The 18,900-nt window shown below is 35.3% G+C and overlaps 6 protein-coding genes across 6 annotated transcripts; 3 read left to right on the forward strand and 3 right to left on the reverse strand.

Annotated features, from left to right (window-relative positions):
- Window positions 1-216: 216 nt before the first annotated feature.
- Window positions 217-1,206, reverse strand: LOC130504587 (transcription factor bHLH167-like). The gene is made up of 3 exons (XM_056999212.1): window positions 1,069-1,206; window positions 406-723; window positions 217-285 (listed from the first exon to the last, which is right to left on the reverse strand). Exons 1-3 carry the CDS (start codon window positions 1,204-1,206, stop codon window positions 217-219), a joined length of 525 nt encoding a protein of 174 aa, XP_056855192.1.
- Window positions 1,207-9,300: 8,094 nt separating this feature from the next.
- On the forward strand, window positions 9,301-9,682 carry LOC108859348 (gibberellin-regulated protein 8-like). Its single transcript, XM_056999211.1, has 2 exons — window positions 9,301-9,382; window positions 9,498-9,682. Exons 1-2 carry the CDS (start codon window positions 9,301-9,303, stop codon window positions 9,680-9,682), a joined length of 267 nt encoding a protein of 88 aa, XP_056855191.1.
- Window positions 9,683-10,263: 581 nt separating this feature from the next.
- LOC108840577 (uncharacterized protein At4g28440-like) lies at window positions 10,264-11,484 on the reverse strand. Its single transcript, XM_018613420.2, has 3 exons — window positions 11,387-11,484; window positions 10,901-11,136; window positions 10,264-10,779 (listed from the first exon to the last, which is right to left on the reverse strand). Exons 2-3 carry the CDS (start codon window positions 11,133-11,135, stop codon window positions 10,586-10,588), a joined length of 429 nt encoding a protein of 142 aa, XP_018468922.1. The 5' UTR covers window position 11,136; window positions 11,387-11,484; the 3' UTR covers window positions 10,264-10,585.
- Window positions 11,485-11,692: 208 nt separating this feature from the next.
- Window positions 11,693-13,370, forward strand: LOC108813615 (AMSH-like ubiquitin thioesterase 2). The gene is made up of 7 exons (XM_056999210.1): window positions 11,693-11,927; window positions 12,029-12,118; window positions 12,214-12,276; window positions 12,367-12,441; window positions 12,515-12,577; window positions 12,756-12,808; window positions 12,891-13,370. The coding sequence occupies exons 1-7, from the start codon at window positions 11,769-11,771 to the stop codon at window positions 13,063-13,065; spliced, it is 678 nt and encodes a 225-aa protein (XP_056855190.1). The 5' UTR covers window positions 11,693-11,768; the 3' UTR covers window positions 13,066-13,370.
- Window positions 13,371-13,927: 557 nt separating this feature from the next.
- Window positions 13,928-16,160, forward strand: LOC108813522 (transcription factor bHLH90-like). The gene is made up of 8 exons (XM_056999209.1): window positions 13,928-14,066; window positions 14,296-14,478; window positions 14,572-14,641; window positions 14,732-14,800; window positions 14,905-15,210; window positions 15,291-15,494; window positions 15,587-15,763; window positions 15,853-16,160. The coding sequence occupies exons 1-8, from the start codon at window positions 13,984-13,986 to the stop codon at window positions 15,919-15,921; spliced, it is 1,161 nt and encodes a 386-aa protein (XP_056855189.1). The 5' UTR covers window positions 13,928-13,983; the 3' UTR covers window positions 15,922-16,160.
- Window positions 16,161-16,231: 71 nt separating this feature from the next.
- LOC108843366 (putative proline-rich receptor-like protein kinase PERK11) lies at window positions 16,232-18,895 on the reverse strand (the record flags this gene model as incomplete). Its single annotated transcript, XM_056999213.1, has 8 exons — window positions 16,232-16,498; window positions 16,601-16,762; window positions 16,837-16,984; window positions 17,099-17,175; window positions 17,267-17,337; window positions 17,484-17,570; window positions 17,734-18,177; window positions 18,406-18,895. Coding segments are annotated over 8 exons (1,719 nt in total), but the record flags the coding sequence as incomplete, so codon positions are not given.
- Between the last annotated feature and the right edge of the window lie 5 nt (window positions 18,896-18,900).

Genomic DNA, 18,900 nt, shown 5'->3' on the forward strand with positions numbered 1-18,900 from the left:
TCATATTTCAGTTTCATATAAAAACATCGGCAGCTTATTAATTAGGGATATTAATGTATGTAGAGTCGTAGACAATATGGTATGCAGGCAAGTTAGGTTTAAAACAAAACCTAGGATTAAGAATATTGTAAAATTTTCGATTACAATATTTGAACTTTGAAAATTTGTGCTTCTTTCTATCATTTGACTTGGGATCTTTAACACTTTTAAAACATATCAGTATATGATCTCCCTTACTCTCTTTTCTATTCTTGATGGATCAATGCCGATGCGAGATATGATTGCCTGCAAATATTCATTTAGACAATAAAAATCCTATATAGTCAATAATACGCCGTGACACATGCATGTGCTTGCATATGTATATACCTACATACTTGTGTGTAGATGTGTTCATTCATATACCTGGGCTATGATTGTATAAGCGGTCCTATCATTCAAGTTCTGGAGATTAGCACTCATAACTTGAGCTCCTTCTTCTTCAAAAACTCTCATAAGCTCATGTAGAGCTAATCTTTTCACGTTATCACTGATAATGAGGTTCATCTCTATGATCGAATCCCGTGAATGAATACTGAGTTTTGGCAAAAGTGACGACGATCTTTCAGAGCGACACCTGACTTCTCCTAACAATGTTTTTTTCTTCTCCTTCAAATACGTTACTTTCTCTTTCAACTGGATCATGTATGATGTCGATTGATCTATAAGTTGAGGCACTGGTAACTGCTGGTGGCAATAAAAATCACAAGTCACATAACAATTTTTATTTTTTGATTGAATGTGTATATGAAAATTTTAATTTTTATAAAATGAGTTCCCGTGTGATATCGCACGAGTTCCTTAAAAAATAAAACAAGCTTAAATCCTAGCTATGTGCATTCACTTTTAAGTCGCATAAATACATATATGGATTCTATAGGCATTTACTGAAGTGTCATATTAGTTTTTAGCATAGACTAACATAGCAAAACCCACTGAAATATACATCTATCAAATAATTTCTACTATCTACAGACAGAATATAATCCATGTATAATGTGCTAGAGAGAGAAAGAGAGAAAATCAAACCCTACGAGTTGGAGAAACATGGGAAGAGAGTAAGCAGAAGAGATCTTTCATACGCATTCGTCTCCCTTTCTCCCTAAGGTTTCGTTTTTCCCTCAACGACAATGAGCTTCCTTCTCCTATTTCTCTTTCCCTCTCCATTCTATTTTGTTTTCTTTTAAGCTTTTATATATGCTACTATGTTTCTCTTTTTTTTTTGTTTCAGTCCATATGATCTCTCTATATATATGAAGAGAGAGAGAGAGAGAGAGAGAGAGAGAGAGAGAGAGAGAGAGAGAGAGAGTTGTAGTTCTCACTTTTGTGAGAACAAGATGCGTAATTGTAGAAGAAAGTGATATCCCCACCTAAGAAAGTCATGGCTTTAGTAATTGCGCCCGTGAGCTTACACACTGCACAATCTTTTTTACATATGTATTTGGTACACTACAAGAAAATAGTCATATTGCAATATTGATAAATTGTTGCAATATGCTCATATATTGTTGCAAATATGAAATTGCAATACAATTGTGACAAATTTTGAGTTCTTGCTGTTTGAATGTTGCAAATTCATGTTTGTTGCATATACGTAGCAAAATTAACAACAAATTAAAATGTTGCAATATATGTCATATTATTGCAACAACTTTTTATTGCAATTTTGTTGTATATTTACAACGTATTTTGTAACCATATATGGTGGCAAGCCATTGCTACGTAAAATATGTAGCAAACAACATTGCAAATTTTTATTTTTGTTTTAGAAATTTAGTAATATTAATGCAACAAAATAAATATAATTTTTTTTTGGGTACAATTGAAATGGTTGCAATTTAAAATTGTTACAAAAATTGCTTCATAAAAGATATAACAAATGCTGTTGCAAAATTTCCTATAATTACTTTTAAATAATACATTTGGTGAAAAAAAAATTACGGTAATTCAGAAATAATTTTTTTTTTTAATAAATCAGTAGATACCAATTCTGCTGCATAAATTAATTGTTTTAGTATTCTGTTATAAGAAATATTAGATTGATTTTTTTGTACGTCATATTTATTTTATAATAAACAAAAGTCAAAAGACCAATTTTATTAAATAAAATAAAATATTAAAAAAGAATTCAACAACGTACTAATAGAAAAAAACCAGCAATAATTTAAAACTAAAAAAACTACTAAAGCCTTAGAAAAATAACAAAAGAGCTAGTTTAAACTTGGGTGTTGCTACCCATTGATAGAATAGCTGGACAAAGGATAGCAATCATTTTCTCCAACCCTTTAAGTTTGCTCAGTCTTTCTTTGATATCTTCATTTTCTTGAGAAATATCTTCTACCTTTTTTTTGAACTCATCATTTTCCAAGTGACTTACAAAGGTGACTGGCATTTTAGCATTGAGTGAAAGTTCACTAAGGAGAGCTCCAAGACCAAACACACGTCCTTGTGCTGAATCAACCAACTGTATAATATAATATATGTAAGACAAAAAATCTATGAAGAAATCAAGGAAAACAAAAAGATTTTTAAAACTATTGCATACCTTCAGATACATTTGGTTCTTTTGCTCTGCAGTTAGTTCTTCTGTTGAAAGGATATCATCTTCAAGCATATGATCAGCTACATCTTTTTCAAATCCTTCACTAATCAGCCTTGCCCTTTCATCCACAAAGGACCCATCTGGTTTCTTGTGTGTCTCACGCAGCACATCAATGTAGGAGGCATCTCCATTCTTTTCTTTCTACAAAATAGAAATGTTAGAAAATAACAAATAACATTTTAAGTAGTACTATGAAAACAATGCTTCTTACCAAAATATATGCAACCCTAGCATATGAACGTGAGCCAGCTCGGTGCTTATGAGGACCTAGCCCGTTTCGATCAGACATTCTACTCTTAGAAGCCTTTTTACTTCTTTCCTTAGCTTTATCTGTTCCCCAATAGGCAACCAAATCTTTGTAGTAATCATCAAGGATCCAATATGGCTGCTTACCTCTTTATTTTACTCGGCTGATCATATCAATCAGTTTAGTTGCAGCACATTTGCAAAACATCTTTCGCACCTCGGATTCAATCAAGTGACTCCAAAAGAATTTGCTCTGAAAATATATTTAAAAAAAAAGTAAGAGCCCTATACATAAAACATTAAGCGATATGGCACAAGTATTTCTGTTCCAATGGAAACATAATACAAGTTTTAATTTTTATGTACATGTAATGTTTTGTGATATACCTTAAATGTGAACCACCATCGCTCTTTTACATGTTGCGGTGTAGTTGACCAGTTCCGGTACGGGCCAGGAAAATCAGATCGGATGATTGTTCTTATCTCACTGGTGATTACGGAATCACGTTTGAACCTGTAAAAAAGGATAAAAATATAACGCAACTCAAACTTTAACATGAGGTTCATATATAAAAAAAATATATATGTGTTTCTTTTTTACCACAATGATCCATTGACTCTGGAAGGATTAAGAACACCTAAGACATTCATAGGTTGGGCGGCTCCATGATTTTCACCCTCATTCGCCATCTGAAGATTAGTTGCTTTCAAAGAACGATGATTAATTTACTTGATTGTTAAAACACCGTATAAGCTGTTTATATATATACATATGAAAACAATAAAATCTAAACCTCTCGATATTGGAATATCCATATCTTTTTAGCACAATATTCTCTAAACAAACTAAAGTGGATCGGGAAATGAAATATAAAGAGGGAAAGACATTTGACTAAAAAGTAAAAAAAATTACAAACTATGTATTTATTTTGTTAAAACAACCAAAGCTGAATTTACAATTGCAAAGTCCAAACCGTTAAAACAATTAAGCAAAGTCATCTACTGAAAATCAGTTAAAACAGAGCAAATACATGCTTGAAAAGAGAATAAAAAACTATAAGAAAACCAGTAAACGCAGTCACTCAAGTAACAACAAGGAAAGCTTCTGAATTGATCTAGCTACAGCCGTATTGGCCAATTCAAGCACAGAGTTCACTGACAGAACAAAGTTTACAGATAGAAAATAGTTACCTATGATATGTTATTCCGGTTCTTGATTGGAACGGGAACTAGAGGAGCCAGGTTTAGAAGCAGCTTGTTTCCTGTTTTTCCTGATTCTAGCTTTCTTGGCTTTCATTCTGAGTTTCTTCTCAGCTGAGTCGACCCATTTGTAATCTGACGGTATCAAGAAAGGGTCAACTTCAGTATCCTTGTACATGTTACTGTCGACGTCACTTGATTGGCCACCACCACGAGTACCTTTCATCACTCGGATGGTTGGAGCCCTTTCGTCACAAATATGTCAAGCAGCGGAAGAAGCCCTTTCTTCCAATCTCCACCATCTTCCTCATATGTAAACAGTAGAACCCCGAGGAGGAAGAAGAGAAAAAGAACCCATCGCCAAAGCTCGAATATGTTGTCGGTTCAGCTTCTCTGCTACAGATTGAAAAACAGGGGAAGCCTGAGAGCACCATTGAAGCTTGAACTGCTACGCCGGAGCTCCATCTGGTTTGGCCGTGAAGATCTCCTCCCGACAGCCACCGCCACTTTTTCTCTCTTTTTTTCAGGTGAAGAAACAAGGAAAGCATATGACCTCTGTAAATGCATGTCGTCCTCTTCTGTGAACAGTAGAAGCCCGAGGAGGAAGAAGAGAAGAAGAATTCCGAAGAAGAAAAGAAGAACCCATCGCGAAAGCTCAGATGTGTTGTCAGTTCATCTTCTCTGCTGCAGATCGAAGACCAATTGAAGTCCGAGAGCACCATCCAAGCTTGAACTGCTATCGCCGGAGCTCGAAGACCAATTGATGTCTCCGAATAGCCATCGCCGTTTTGTTTTGTTTTTTTTTCTGGTCAAGAGCAGTTTCCGTTTTTTCTATCGTTCTTTTCAGGTGAAGAAAACAAAGAAAAGTATTTTTCACGGGCCTTAAGTGTTAAATCAGGCCCAATGTTGAGTTCATCATTTTGTTAATTTTAGTGATTAACAATGTTGTTAATTTTAGTGATTGAGAATTTAATACGTTGATGTTCTATCATTTTGAATCCAGTTTCTACGAAATAAATTTAATTAAATCCCACTACTAATCTCCCGTTCCATAAGAGATGTAGGAAAAAAATGTATCAACTCTGAGATTTAACAAGGTAAGGTCTCCTTCATGCAAAAACAAAGAGAAAATACAATCGTTTCTTTGGAGTTGGATGGAACATACGTAGACTAGAAACAACAAAACATGATCAAATTAATAAGTAATAATAATAATATATACAACACACAAGTAGCGAAACTCTTACCAAAACAAACGAAGGCAGAGGACAACAACAACGTATGAACAAGAAGACTAAAAGGACAGCACGAGAGGAGTTCTACTGTAAATACTCTGTTTTTTTTCACATGGGAAACCTTTGTGTGCTTTGATCAATTAAAAAACAATTTCTTCTAACAAAGAGGAGCCGAGAGGAACACCACACCACCACCAAACCTGCACCAAAGAGGATACACCAAAACTTGTCGGATCTACACGCCGCCACAGAAGCTAAAAGGCCAAGGTTGACAACTCCGAAGACCCAACGCTCCACATGCTCCTACTACGGAGAACCCGCAGAAGATCCTCCTTGAACAAAGCCATCGGAACCTTCCAGAGCCTTCACTCAACAGATGAAAACGAACTAAGGAGGAGACTGAGACACTAACACCAGTTCAGCATCCACCAGCAAGCTCACTCTCTGTTTTTCATACTTTGCTAAATAGGCAGCTTAAAACAGCAGATTGATATATAAAAGAAATTTTCTGTTCTCACACTTGATGCACGGACAGAATATCTTCTGCTTTTGAGCAAATAAAACATGGTTTTTAGCAATAGCCATGAAACCTTTCAATCCTTCTGTAAATTCATTCGAGACTTGATTGGTATTGGGATCAATTCTTGCATACATCCATTGCCTCATAGCTTGATTAGAATTACTCGAAGACATTTAGTTTTCTCTGTCATGATAAACACAGAGGTTAAGCAAATAGTTTAAAACTCAATCCTTATAAGACTTAAACTACAAAGCTAATAAGGACAGAGAGAAACATAACAGATAAGAAGATAGAAGGAGTCAACTTACTCAAGGGAGTTAATCAGAGAAATTGGAGAGAGATTAAAACAGAAAATCTTTCGTCTCTGTTGTGCTGCTGTTATGCTCTGTATGCTCTGTTTCAGGACAAAGAGAAGATCGTTAAATTATTACGTTCAACGCAAAAAGAAAAACAACCACCTATTAAGGTCGTTAAATTATTATGCTCTGTTATACACCTATCGTTCCCTACAACCACCACCACCACCAACGCAAAAAGAAAAAACAATTTCGACCAATTGTTAAATTATCTAGTGTTTTGTTATTAGGTTAAGTTACTAGTGTTTTGTTTTCTTAAAAATTATCAATTCTATTTTTCCTTTTTTTCTGATAAAGATAACTCTGCTAAAGGGAAAAAATAAGGAAAGGTAAAAAGATGTTACGTATGTATAGCATAGGTTCTTTTTTGTATATAGCATAGTTAATTTATAATTATCTTTTGGAAGATTTTATAAATGATTTTTTTGAATTGGCATAAGTAAACCAAACAATACTAGACTAAAAAACAAAAAAAATTCATAAAATAAAACTATTTACTAAATTTCAAGAATCTGAAACTTTAGAAAAAAAAGTGTACATGTTTAAGTATATAATATAAAATTATATTTTATATTTTTGTACTTAACATAAATTTTGTTTTTAACTTTTTTCTATTAAAGAACATATAATAAAAAAATATAATCAGTCACATATTTTCCCACATATTTTTATATATTTTTTTTTTGCAAATTAGCAACGATTCAAAAGTGTTGAAAGTTTCTCGCGAAACTTGCCAGATATTTGTTTATGTTGCAAGAGGTTGCAATTTACTAACGAAAACATGCAACGTTAGTTTTAGTTGTTATTTTGCAATAAATTTGTAAGAAAATTGTAACAAATATTCATTATTGCAAAAATATTACAATAATCATAGCAAATTAATAACGGAAAACGGATGTTGCAATTTTCTGTTGCAATAGAGCTATTTTCTTGTAGTGGTACCATGATCTAGCTTTCATAGATTCAGTTTTCATGTGCACAAACTTTTTGGGGGGACTATACATTTAACTCTAGGTTTTAGTGTATTGGGTTTGTAGGAAACTATTGCAAAAAAAAAAAAAACTTGTCAAATGCATAAAATAAATCAGAAGGTATGATAAACCAATGCTTATGTTAATAGAGAAATGAATGCCGTGTGCAAGTGTGCAATATTACAAATCGACAAAAAGAAAGAAAAAATGTTTTCTATAATACCGATTGAAAGAGACCAAGTAGACAAACAGCCATCTTCAACCACTTAGGTGCACATGATCAGCACACATTTATCATCCAAGTTAACATACAGACACCGGTCATAAGCTGTGGTTATTGAACGTCACCAACTTTCATTATTCGACATACTAGAAAAGGGTACACCAACCCATTCCTTACTGCCAATACTTAAACCAATCATGGCAAAATTGTTGAACATAAGTCACTGGTGATGTTGCTTATGAAAAGGACCTGGAACTTCTAAAATCTATATGTAGAAAATAACAACAAAAGTATATGCGTATAGAATGAGAAAGAATTATTGTTGTACATGCAAACTATGTAATTAATTCCTTTTAAGAGATTAGATAAATCCTTTTTTTCACACAGTAGATCCTTCTAACATGAATTAAATCTGTGATTTCTAATTCTTTTCACGTTTTTGATAACCAAAATCATTCGACCAATTCTCTGTTTGTAGAATTTTTATTGTTAATTTTACTGCATCCTTGACTTTTCAGCATATTTTAACTTAATCAAATCGGCCAAAATTATTTTCACATTTCTCTCTGAAATAACTTTTTCACATTTCTCTCTGAAATAACTTTATGAACTCATTAGAACATCATTAGTAGTAGAATATGTCTAAGTCTCTCCAAAAATCAAAATATTAATATTTTTTTATTTGATTATTTGTAATTTTTTAAATGGTTGAACCACTATGTTGTTGACACATATGGTAGATCAGTTCTCAAAATTTGTTTTGTAAGCTATTTCCCAAGAGCGTCTTCTTACTTCTCTTCTGTTTTTAATTATCTTTGATTTATTTTTTTTGTTGAAAACATATGTCATAACTCATTGATACAGATGCCTTTAGTACCCAAATCACATACTGGAATGACTTTTGCCCTAACCGATAGTCCAAATTTATATTTTTAGTTTAAAGTGTAACATTTGAAAATTGATGGAAAACAAAGTTAGCCGCAAAAAGAAAATCAAAGAACTAGCTATTTAACGACTGTATATCTGTCATCTAGCCGTGTTCTTAAACACAGCTATAATAAGTGCTAACTTTTTCCTTGGTATGCATTTTCCACGTGTTTTTTTTTCAAACGTTTGAATACCACCACATGAAAGTAGTCGCTATTGGACAAGTCATAGATTTGAACTTTGGTTCCTCATCATGGTAATCTGTAATCATATTGGTTCGTCCGGACAAAAATTTAAATCAACCAAGACGCAATTAGCATAAGTAAAATAGATACAAACTATTGTTTTAGGTGACTTATCTTTACTATTTATATAAAAGTTAAGAGAGTAAAGTTATAAATATTTATATTCTCTGGATTAAAGAGAAAATTATGGAAAACTTAAATAAAAACAGTTATAAGAGGATAATTGAGCTAAAACTTATGTGACAAAAATTTTAAAATTATGTAACAATGTTCAAAAAAGAAAAAAAAATATGATTGGATTATTTTGCATTAAACTCAATCCATGGTCTATTATAAGCGAATAACACACACATATATATAGCTGATTTTGTTTCTAATAACAGTTATATAAATAAATGCTGTTAATTATGGTTCACTCTAGATCTTTTTAGTTAACAAGAAATATAACTGAAAATAATAAAGGCATAATAAGTAGGAAATCTGCATTTATAGTTTTGCATGCTATATCCTGAAATATAACTGAAAATAATAAAGACAATATATAGGAAATCTGCATTTGTAATTTTTTTATTTATTCATTTAAACTAAAACATCAGATAACAAATATTTCACTTTAGTTTTTTGCTCACTATAAGTATCCTCTCTTTGTAGCCATAGTTTTATCTTCTTCAAGTTATCACTACTAATAATTTTCAAACTTAAATTTTTTTTATCATCTTAATCAAAAAAATCGAAAATGAAGCTCGTAGTTGTACAATTCTCCATAATCTTTCTTATCCTCACATCTTCATTGTTCGTATTTTCAACTGCGGATTCATGTAAGTGTACTTGATTTAGTTAATTTTTTTTAGGTAACATATTATTTGGTGATCTACTTAATTAGTCTGAAATTATAACATAAGATTTTATGTGTTACAATGAATGAATTCACAGCATGTGGTGGAAAGTGCAACATGAGATGCTCAAAGGCATCACAACATGACTTGTGCATCAAAGATTGCAATATATGTTGCCAGAAGTGTAAAGGTTGTGTGCCCTCTGGCACGTATGGAAACAAAGACCAGTGCCCTTGCTACCGAGATATTAAAAACTCCAAAGGCGGACCCAAGTGTCCTTGAACATGTTTTTTTAGATCATCATAATATAATATGTCTGATATATGTATATGAAAATAATACCTACAACTTATGTTTGATTTATGAAATAAAAATTGTGAGTTTATAAAGTGATTAGTATATGAAAGAATGAGAGATATTGACATTAAAACCATAAATAACCTTTATTCTAACATCTCCTAATCTCTAGTTATGTGGTTTAATAGAATCAAAAATAGATCAAGTCAAGGTTTACTTTTCTCAGCTTTGTTTTTATCTGATCCCAACAACATCTGGTGATGTTGAATTAGCACCGGTGCTGCGCACAGTCTCGTCAGTTCAGATTCTTGCTTTTGTATTCTTCTTGGTGACGACTTAAGATAGACGAGGACTTGTTCTCGAATCCAGCCTCTTTTTTTTTTGTTTTTCATTGACCATAAATCTGCTATTCATACTTAAGAAAAAGATGTATATCATTATTGCAAACCAATCTTAAATGTCACTAGTCAAAACCCAATTGTCAATATATTCCACCAACATTTTTGACGAATACTAATACATGTCACTATACAAACAATTTGAACTGTCGTCTCGAGGCACTTTCATTGGAAGGAATAAAATAAAACTTATTGTTCTCGTCGTTAAATATATCGTCTTTATACGTTTATTTTTCTATAGCATCCAAAGACTTAACACAAAGAGAAACCAAAACTAGAACAAGAGAATGATCCAGCAACCTGATATTTAAAACGAGAAAGGGTAGATCAGAGGCAAGCCAGATAATACATAAAAGACTCCCCACCTGCAAATTCTGATAAGCAAAAACTCAAAGCAGAGTAGAGACTAGAGAGAGATGCTATTGCTTCTACAACTAGAGAATATAAGTCTTGTGAGTCACTCTGCTTTCTTTCAGTTGGCTGAACTAAATCAAGCTTCAACGTTCACGAGCTCATACTCGATGAGGGAAAGATTGTTATCTTCCTTGACGGTGATGTCTGTGGCATCCTCCTCAGCGACTTCAACGCGTCCCCATCTATCAACTGCAAGCCTCATAGATCCCTTGTACATGTCGATCTTGGCGTTGCGCAGAGTCACAACCTTGCCTTCTTTCATCAAATCCACTGATACAAAAAAAATGAATCACAACATCTGAGTTTTCACAACCTATAATCTGACAAGTCCCATTGAAAATGCTAACAGAGAACATAAGCATCTTATAATGTGTATTTGTATTTGTCTGACCTTGATCGTTTCTAGCAGTAAAGATAATGATTCCAGTCTCATCACCAACAAGACACTCAGCAATGCGCATCTGACGAGCCGGAGGACCACTGGGACGACCTCCTCCACCACCTCTCTGCATCACCATCTTCGTGCTGATAACTTTCACGTTCAGTGAGTGACCATTGGTTCCTGGTCTCAGCTCATTAACCTTGGTGAACACAGGCTTCCTCAAAGCTGTTGCTGCCTCAGCCATTCTTAGAAAAAAAAAAAAGAAACACACTTTGCTCAGATCGAAAACAAACAAAACAGCAATTGGATTGGATTGGACTTTAATCTCATAGATCATCCATAAATACAAACATCGATACTAAGGTCAAAGCCAATCACATAAAAATGTAATCTTTTTAAACACAGGCATTCATGGAACTCTGATTCGAGCAAATCAAACTCACGATAAGAATATTTTGAAAAAAAAAAAGGATAGGGTTTTTGAACCAAGCTTACGTTTTTTCTTTTTGGTATCGAGAGAGAAGAGACGACGACTCAGGGCGATCAGATCTGTTTGGTGATGATAAAAACACAAAGACGCGGCGTGTTTTGTCTAAAAATTCGTATTATTAAATACCTAACCGTAGATTAATAAGTGACCTGGACACGTGTATAAAAAATCTGATCCTTGTATTTTGTAGAAATTTGAGATTAGGCCTTAAGATTTTTAATAATGTTTCAAATTACACCCTGTCATTTATCCGAACCGGTTTCTTAAACCTTCAAAACCCGGTTTATTTTGGTTCTACGATGAGTTAGTTTGATCATCTTCCACTCACCGAGAGCGAGCGAGTGAGCGAGCGAACTCATCATCTCCCTCGATGCTTTGTCTGCTTCGATGGTAACGGTGTCGTTTCCATCTGCCTCGCTCTCTTTCGTAGAGAGCGGGACGACGTGTAAATCGGCACAAGTATCTCGGGTTCTGTTCTCTGGTCCTGATGATGAGCTTCACGGAGAATCGTCTCAACCCAAGAAGATACTCAGAGATGTTCATATAGTAAGAGTTTAAAAAGGAACGATTTTTACTTGCTTTTAATCGAATTGATTATTACGTTATTTAGAGAATTGGGACTTAACTGTTGTTGTGTGTGTGTTTAGTCAGAGAGGTTGATGGAGGAATTCACAGAGCTTGCGAGAGAGAACACTGAGAAGGACCTCGAGACTTGTGGAACTCTCGCTGCCTTCCTCGTAAGATTTACGTCTTAGTGATGATATATTTTTAATTAAGTTCAAAAGTCTTAATTTTTTAATTAAGTTCATGATGATTCATATGCTTGGTTTAGGAAAGAGGAGTTTTTTATGTGACCACTCTGATAATACCTAAGCAAGAATCAACTGCTAATTCTGTGAGTATATTAGAAAGACTTTCTCGATCCTTTTGTGGTGTTTAACTTTGCAAATGGTTGCTTAACTTTAAGTACTAAACAAAATTGCAGTGTCAAGCAATGAATGAAGTGGATGTGTTTTCCATACAGAACGAAAGAGAGCTTTATCCTGTTGGATGGATTCATGTACATTTATATCTCTTCTCCCTCAACGTTTTGTCCTTGGCTTTGCTATAATGAGTGTATGTGTGCTTTACAGACTCATCCTTCTCAGGGTTGTTTCATGTCATCAGTCGATCTGCATACCCATTACTCGTATCAGGTACTCGAGTTTCTAAGTAAAACTGTTAAATTCCCAACATGACACGTCTGAGTTGTACAAGTCACCATCTGGCAGACAAATACAAGAACCTTCGATTAAAATTTATGATTTTGTTTCCCCGGTTGTATATGTATACAAGGTTTGAGACAATTCAGTTCTCAGTTTTCCATTTTCTTAGGTAATGGTGCCAGAGGCTTTTGCAATCGTCGTGGCTCCAACCGATAGCTCCAGGTACGTGAGTGATTCCAAAGCCAATCTTAACTCATTACCATGGAGTCAAATTATGGACTCTCTCGTACTGATTCTTTTGCAGGAGTCATGGGATATTTAAGCTGACGGACCCGGGAGGAATGGAGGTACTGAGAGACTGCTCAGAGACTGGATTCCACCCGCACAAAGAACCAGAAAATGGAAACCCGGTTTATGAGCATTGCTCAAACGTCTACAAGAACTCCAACCTTAGGTTCGAGATTTTCGATCTGCGCTGAGGTAAACGACCCCTTCAGTGGCCTTGTCAGTCAAAAAAAAAAAAGAAAAGGATCAAACTTGATCCACTGTGAGCTAAAGATATCAAATAAATAAACCATAAACCTAACCGGAACTGTATATTTTTATCTAAAAAAGTCTTGTCTTATTAAGGTTATGAACACAAAAAGTCACCTTGTATTAAGCTAAGCAACGTTAATAATCTTTAGCAAGTGAATAATTTACTTCCTTGTACATACTAATTGTATAAACGAGTGTATCTTTGCTACTTTATTGACCATATAATAATATGATACCTACGGGGCTACTGAAGAACCAAAAAACAGAATCAAAGACCAGATCTTTTTTTTTGTTTTTGTTTGAAGTATTAAAGCTCTCAAGCTTCGTAAGTAAATGGTACAGAGGATGATTTTATCAAGTAAGAAACAAAAAAAAACAAAAAGGTTGATCCTTTCTCTGTTGTTGTTAAGTGTAGCTATCAAAAAAACCATACAAGTCTTTTTCTTCTTTTTGTTTGCAACCCTTTATGGCCGTTTTTATTTGAGCACATGATAAGTATCTCCGTACAGTCAGAGTAAGACCCATTTTCTCTCTCTTTCTACATATGTCAGTCGTATACGTCATTGGATTGGTACAGACGACGGACGATTCAACTCATCTTCTTTTCTCTTTCTCTGGGGTTTTAATTCAAAAAGTTGAAGAAGTCGGTTACTTAATACTATTGTCCTTGTACGATCGTAATATTCGCGTTATGATTTGTTTTTACAGAGAGTACCTGATGTGTATATATATGCCAAAACATCTCTCTCTCTCTCTCCTTGTCCCCTGTTTATAAGTAAGAACAAAAGGGTATCACAAAAGTTGCAGGCTTTTTTTGTTTGGCTTAGAGTGAGTAAGTTAGAGAGAGGTGGCGAGAGAGAATGAAGGAGTTTCTTCGACCTTTCGTGGATTCTAGAGAGTGGGACTTCTGCGTTATCTGGAAACTCGGCGATGATCCTTCTAGGTACCTACCTCACTCTCGAACCATTCTCTTTCTCTTTGTTCCTTGTTTTGTTTCTGTATCAAACTTCTGTCTTGGTGTTTAATTTCTGTTTCCAAGTTTCTCTGTTTTTTCTATGATCCAGATTTGACAATACTTTTAAAGTTTTGTCTTTAACATCTATATCTATCTCCTGTTTTGATATTTACATGTCTTCTTTGTCTGGTTCCTGATTCCGTTTTCTAATCCCCAGGTTTATTGAGTGGGTGGGATGCTGCTGCAGTGGTAGTTATATTGATAAGAACATTAAGCATGAACACGAGGAAGAAGAAGAGGTGGGATCTTTTTGCAGAGATGAAGACAACAAGCATCATATAAGAACCTTAGCTTGTGAATCTCTCTCTCGTTTTCCTCTCTTCGTTCCTCTCTATCCCGGGTATCTTTCATCCATATTTATACAAACCTCAAGATCTTTTCTTATAAATTAAGCTTTAAAAAAATGATATGAAGCTTCTTCAAAATTTTACAGGATTCATGGAGAAGTAGTCATGTCAAAAACTCCCAAATGGTTGGTTAATTCTGCTCCAGGATCTAAACAGGTTTAAGACTTCTTTTTTCATATCTTTTATTACAACTATTCGATTTGATCATAAGAACAATCTGATCTGGATGTTCTTTTTTTTTTCTAGGATATATTCAGCACAAGGGTTCTTGTCCCAGTACGTGATGGTCTAGTTGAGCTTTTCTCCTTCATAATGGTAAAGAAAAACATATATGTTAGCATTTAGCTATGAAGGTCCGGTCACATTGTTTGGTGATAACTTCATACCAATGTTGTCCTCTCTTCTTTTGGTTGTTTCAGAAACCGGTTGATGAAAGCATGGTTGATTTGATCATATCGCGTTGTAACGCCTTCTTTGAACCATTCCCCGAGCAAGCACTCCCATTTAAGATCATTCCTAGAGCAGAGGAATCTATGTTATTGCACAAGGATGTAGAGGATGATGCTGTGATGCAAAACACCATGGACGTACGAGATAGTAGTAACAAGAAGATGGCGCCAAAGGAAAACTTCAAATCGAAGAATCTTCATTCAGAGAGGAAAAGAAGAGAGAGGATCAATCAGAGAATCTATGCTTTAAGAGCCGTTGTCCCTAACGTTACAAAGGTTTTTCTTCCTGAAAAAAAAAAAACTCATTTTCAGGTTTTCTTGTTGATTTGGGATCGTTTCTTTGTGCTAATATGCAGATGAACAAAACTGGAACTATCAGTGATGCGGTTGATTACATCAATCAACTTCTAGTAGAGAAGCAGAAACTCGAAGGTGAGCTGAGAGGATTCAACGAGGTTGAATGCAGAGGAATCATCGCTGCAGAGGTGGAAGAATCTGCAGTAGCTAATTCACAAGCTGGAAAAGTTTTATCTGGACTCAACAAGAAAGTTTACAACGAGGTATTGTGGAATTAATGAGTCTTTATGATCATATTTTATATAATCCAACTTGTCACACATAACTCGCTTTGTTTTTCTGGTCTCTCTTTCAGGTGAATCTTGAAGTGTACGAGACTGGTGAGCGAGGTTTCTTGATCCGGGTTGAGCAGGAGCATAAACGAGATGGATTCAAAAGGTTATTAGAAGCTATAGACTCTTGTGGACTTGAGATCATAGACGTCAATTTCACAAGACTCGGTCTCACAGTCATGACCGTTCTCAATGTCAAGGTTTAACTTAATTACATCTCATTTCCCTCCTAACGTAAGTCACAAAATATTGTTGACATCTCTGATCAAAGTTTGTATTTTTTTTATAGGCGAACAAAGATGGAACTACAATTGAAATTCTGAGAGATTTGCTGCTCAAGATGATGATAACCAACTAAAACAAGGTCAAATGTGCATAACCAACTAAAACAAGGTCAAATGTTTTGTTTGCTTGAGCCACAAGCTACCTATAAGATCTGTTTAACAAAGCTTTTTTTTTTGGTGATAAATTTATATGTTTTAGATTAATTGATTGTTTCCATATGTCTCCCCAACTTTAGCTGATTGACTATAAACTCGACCTCGGTGTTGAATTTTGAGTTTCTTTAAATTAAGGCCTTCGCAAAGTTGCTGATGATCAGTCCTCCCCCCCCCCAAATAGAAAACAAACAAGACAACTTTTTTTTTTTTTTTTTGAGAAAGAACAAACAAGACAACTTTCTCGGCTAAATTGATTCACAGGTTTGTTTGGCGACTTGTGTTGAAGGATCGGCTCTCAAGTTCACGGCTCGTGTAGTCTTGGCTTGTGTTGTAGTAGCCGTTACTAGTACCGAGATCCGATGAATCTTCAGAGGCTCTTCTGAACATACGAATCTCATTACTGTATTGACCAGAGTTGTAGACCGTACTTTGACCCACTTTGACTCCGTTTGAAAGATCCGACAAGTTGTCTCTCGTGTCCAGAGCTCTTACAACCTGTTTTTTTTTTTATTTTTGTAAAAAGTGAAAGTGATACTCTGCATCACTTTTCTTTAGTTATACCCGAAGTTATTTAATACGTCTCTATCTAGTTCTGACCTGAACCATACGAGGTCGTTTTAGTGCTGAATGCCTAACACAAGAAGCTGCCGTCTCGATCATCCTATAGACTTCTTCTTCCATGTAATGCTTCTCCAGCCGTGGATCCACTACTTCGCTGATGTCACCTTTCTCAATGGCCTCGATTAGCCGCGGACGTGCCTGCCAACCCCTCATATCTCGTTATTTCCATTTTTTTAAATCCAATTTTATTAAATCAAGTACATGAAAAATACCCATTCAACGAGACTTTCTTCACCCAGAGGTTGAGAGGTGTCAACAGGTTTGCGGCCGGTGATGAGTTCGAGTAGCACAACTCCAAATGAAAACACATCTGATCTGTCCGTTAGTTTCCCGCTTGATGCATATTCTGGCGCTAAATACCTGCATGCATATGCAAATATTATATTGTAACGTCTTTCAGTAAAAACTTATCTTATACGCGATGAATAAATATTTTTTTCTTTTTCTTTTGTGAATTGACCCAACAAACTGTACCCAAAAGTGCCCATGACACGTGTCGATATGTGGGATTGTGCAGTATCGTTCAGTCTGGCAAGTCCAAAATCTGCTACCTGTACGTAACTTATATCAAATGCTCGGTCGAAAATCATAATGATAATATACGAATTACACTGCAATATTATCATGAGATATTGACTTTGCCTGAGCTTCAAATTCATCATCCAATAGAATATTTGACGATTTGATGTCCCTATGGATGATCTTCGGGTGACCTATTAAATTGATACAAAGCTAAACATTTAAATCCAAATAATACGTTCCTTAGTAGTTAGTTATATATATATAGTTTTCTACCAAAAATATATATTTTTACATCTCACTAAGAAAAATAAATTAAAATGTAGTGGAGAGTACTCACAATCTTCATGTAGATAAGCAAGTCCTTTGGCTGCGCCTATTGCAATCTTCACTCTTCTAGTCCATTCCAAAACCGGTAAGTCTTTGCCTGACAACAAACATAAAGAAATGGTTTATTTAGGATGACAAGTTCAAATGTCAGATCTTTATTCGAACTGTAATTAAGAAATAATGCAAATAAATACACACGACCAATGGTTAATTAACAATCGATTAAGATAATCAAAGAGAATACATTGTGGAAGAAGTACCATGTAAATGGTAGTCCAAAGTATTGTTGGGGACAAACTCATATATAAGGAACCTATGTTGCTCACAGATGCAATAACCCACAAGAGACACCAAGTGCCTATGATGCACTCTGCTTATGATCTCTACTTCAGCTTTGAACTCTCTGTATCCTTCTGCGCTGATGGATTTTAGCTGTTTAATCGCGATTGGCTTTCCCTCGCTAAGGATACCCTTGTAGACGCACCCGAACCCACCTTCTCCTATGACAAATCTCTTGCAAAAACCCTCTGTTATCTCGCTTAGCTCCTCAAAGGTGAAAGGAATCTTTGAAGTCCCTATTACTGCGGAGTCAGGGGTTGCTCGACCTGGTTTTTGATTCCCTAAACTGTTGTTAGTATTCGTTGAAGAGTTCTGCGCCGAGCTGGTCCCATTTCCAGGTTTTTGCCTGTAGTTAATGAATCCCTCTGCGCCCAAAACAAGGTAAAGATCAAGAAAAAAAGTCACAAATAAAGACATGGACCAACATTCAAGAAATCAAGAATCATGAATCATGAACATGGAACTAAGGATTAAGAACAAGATTAGGAGGCAGAGAAATATCAAAACAGAAAATCAAGAATCTACAACATGAAAACAAGAATCAAGAACCAGACCAAAAGTAAATTTAATTATACATAATTTATTCTTGTTACCTGTATGAACGGAGACATTAGCTGGTGGCAAATACTGCTGGTTAGACCGAGGGGAAGAAGATTTCTTTTGTTTCCTTCTAAAGAAGAAGATGGCAGCAATGATTATAATGACCAAGACACCTGCGATCCCAACACCGATCAATGTCTTCTCGGTGAAGTTAGTTTCATTGTTGCCACCATTTCCACTAATATTTGCATTATGTCTATTAGAACCTCCGGAGTTGTTGTCTGAGCCGGAGAGGGAAGCAGGAGAGGGGACAGAAGAGGACGAGGAGGGCACACGATTTGATCCTCCTGCGGGAGGTGAGTCCAAAGGTTGTGAAGGGTTTCTTGGGAGATTAGGGTTTAGCGAGATAACCGGAGGAAATGGAGATGAAAATGGAGGAGAGTCTTGGCTACCGGACGGCGGTGATAAAGGGTTTAAAGGTGGAGACGGTGGAGAAATAGGGTTGTTGGGTAGTTCTTGGCCGTTATCGTTAGGTCTGGCCTCTGGTT

Source organism: Raphanus sativus, unplaced genomic scaffold (genome assembly GCF_000801105.2).
Source record: "Raphanus sativus cultivar WK10039 unplaced genomic scaffold, ASM80110v3 Scaffold1689, whole genome shotgun sequence".
Classification (NCBI taxonomy): domain Eukaryota; kingdom Viridiplantae; phylum Streptophyta; class Magnoliopsida; order Brassicales; family Brassicaceae; genus Raphanus; species Raphanus sativus.

What these genes read in the sequence shown, in the direction of transcription:
- LOC108840577 (XM_018613420.2), bottom strand. Translation starts at nt 11,135, where the DNA reads ATGGCTGAGGCAGCAACAGCTTTGAGGAAGCCTGTGTTCACCAAGGTT. An exon ending in TACTGCTAGAAACGATCAAG is followed by an intron (nt 10,780 to 10,900) that starts GTCAGACAAATA and finishes TTTTTGTATCAG; the next exon opens with TGGATTTGATGAAAGAAGGC.
- LOC130504587 (XM_056999212.1), bottom strand. Translation starts at nt 1,206, where the DNA reads ATGGAGAGGGAAAGAGAAATAGGAGAAGGAAGCTCATTGTCGTTGAGG. An exon ending in ATGTTTCTCCAACTCGTAGG is followed by an intron (nt 724 to 1,068) that starts GTTTGATTTTCT and finishes TGCCACCAGCAG; the next exon opens with TTACCAGTGCCTCAACTTAT. An exon ending in CTTATACAATCATAGCCCAG is followed by an intron (nt 286 to 405) that starts GTATATGAATGA and finishes GAATATTTGCAG; the next exon opens with GCAATCATATCTCGCATCGG.
- LOC108859348 (XM_056999211.1), top strand. Translation starts at nt 9,301, where the DNA reads ATGAAGCTCGTAGTTGTACAATTCTCCATAATCTTTCTTATCCTCACA. An exon ending in ATTTTCAACTGCGGATTCAT is followed by an intron (nt 9,383 to 9,497) that starts GTAAGTGTACTT and finishes ATGAATTCACAG; the next exon opens with CATGTGGTGGAAAGTGCAAC.
- LOC108813522 (XM_056999209.1), top strand. Translation starts at nt 13,984, where the DNA reads ATGAAGGAGTTTCTTCGACCTTTCGTGGATTCTAGAGAGTGGGACTTC. An exon ending in TTGTCCCTAACGTTACAAAG is followed by an intron (nt 15,211 to 15,290) that starts GTTTTTCTTCCT and finishes GCTAATATGCAG; the next exon opens with ATGAACAAAACTGGAACTAT. An exon ending in TGACCGTTCTCAATGTCAAG is followed by an intron (nt 15,764 to 15,852) that starts GTTTAACTTAAT and finishes TTTTTTTTATAG; the next exon opens with GCGAACAAAGATGGAACTAC.
- LOC108813615 (XM_056999210.1), top strand. Translation starts at nt 11,769, where the DNA reads ATGGTAACGGTGTCGTTTCCATCTGCCTCGCTCTCTTTCGTAGAGAGC. An exon ending in ATCCTGTTGGATGGATTCAT is followed by an intron (nt 12,442 to 12,514) that starts GTACATTTATAT and finishes TGTGCTTTACAG; the next exon opens with ACTCATCCTTCTCAGGGTTG. An exon ending in GCTCCAACCGATAGCTCCAG is followed by an intron (nt 12,809 to 12,890) that starts GTACGTGAGTGA and finishes ATTCTTTTGCAG; the next exon opens with GAGTCATGGGATATTTAAGC.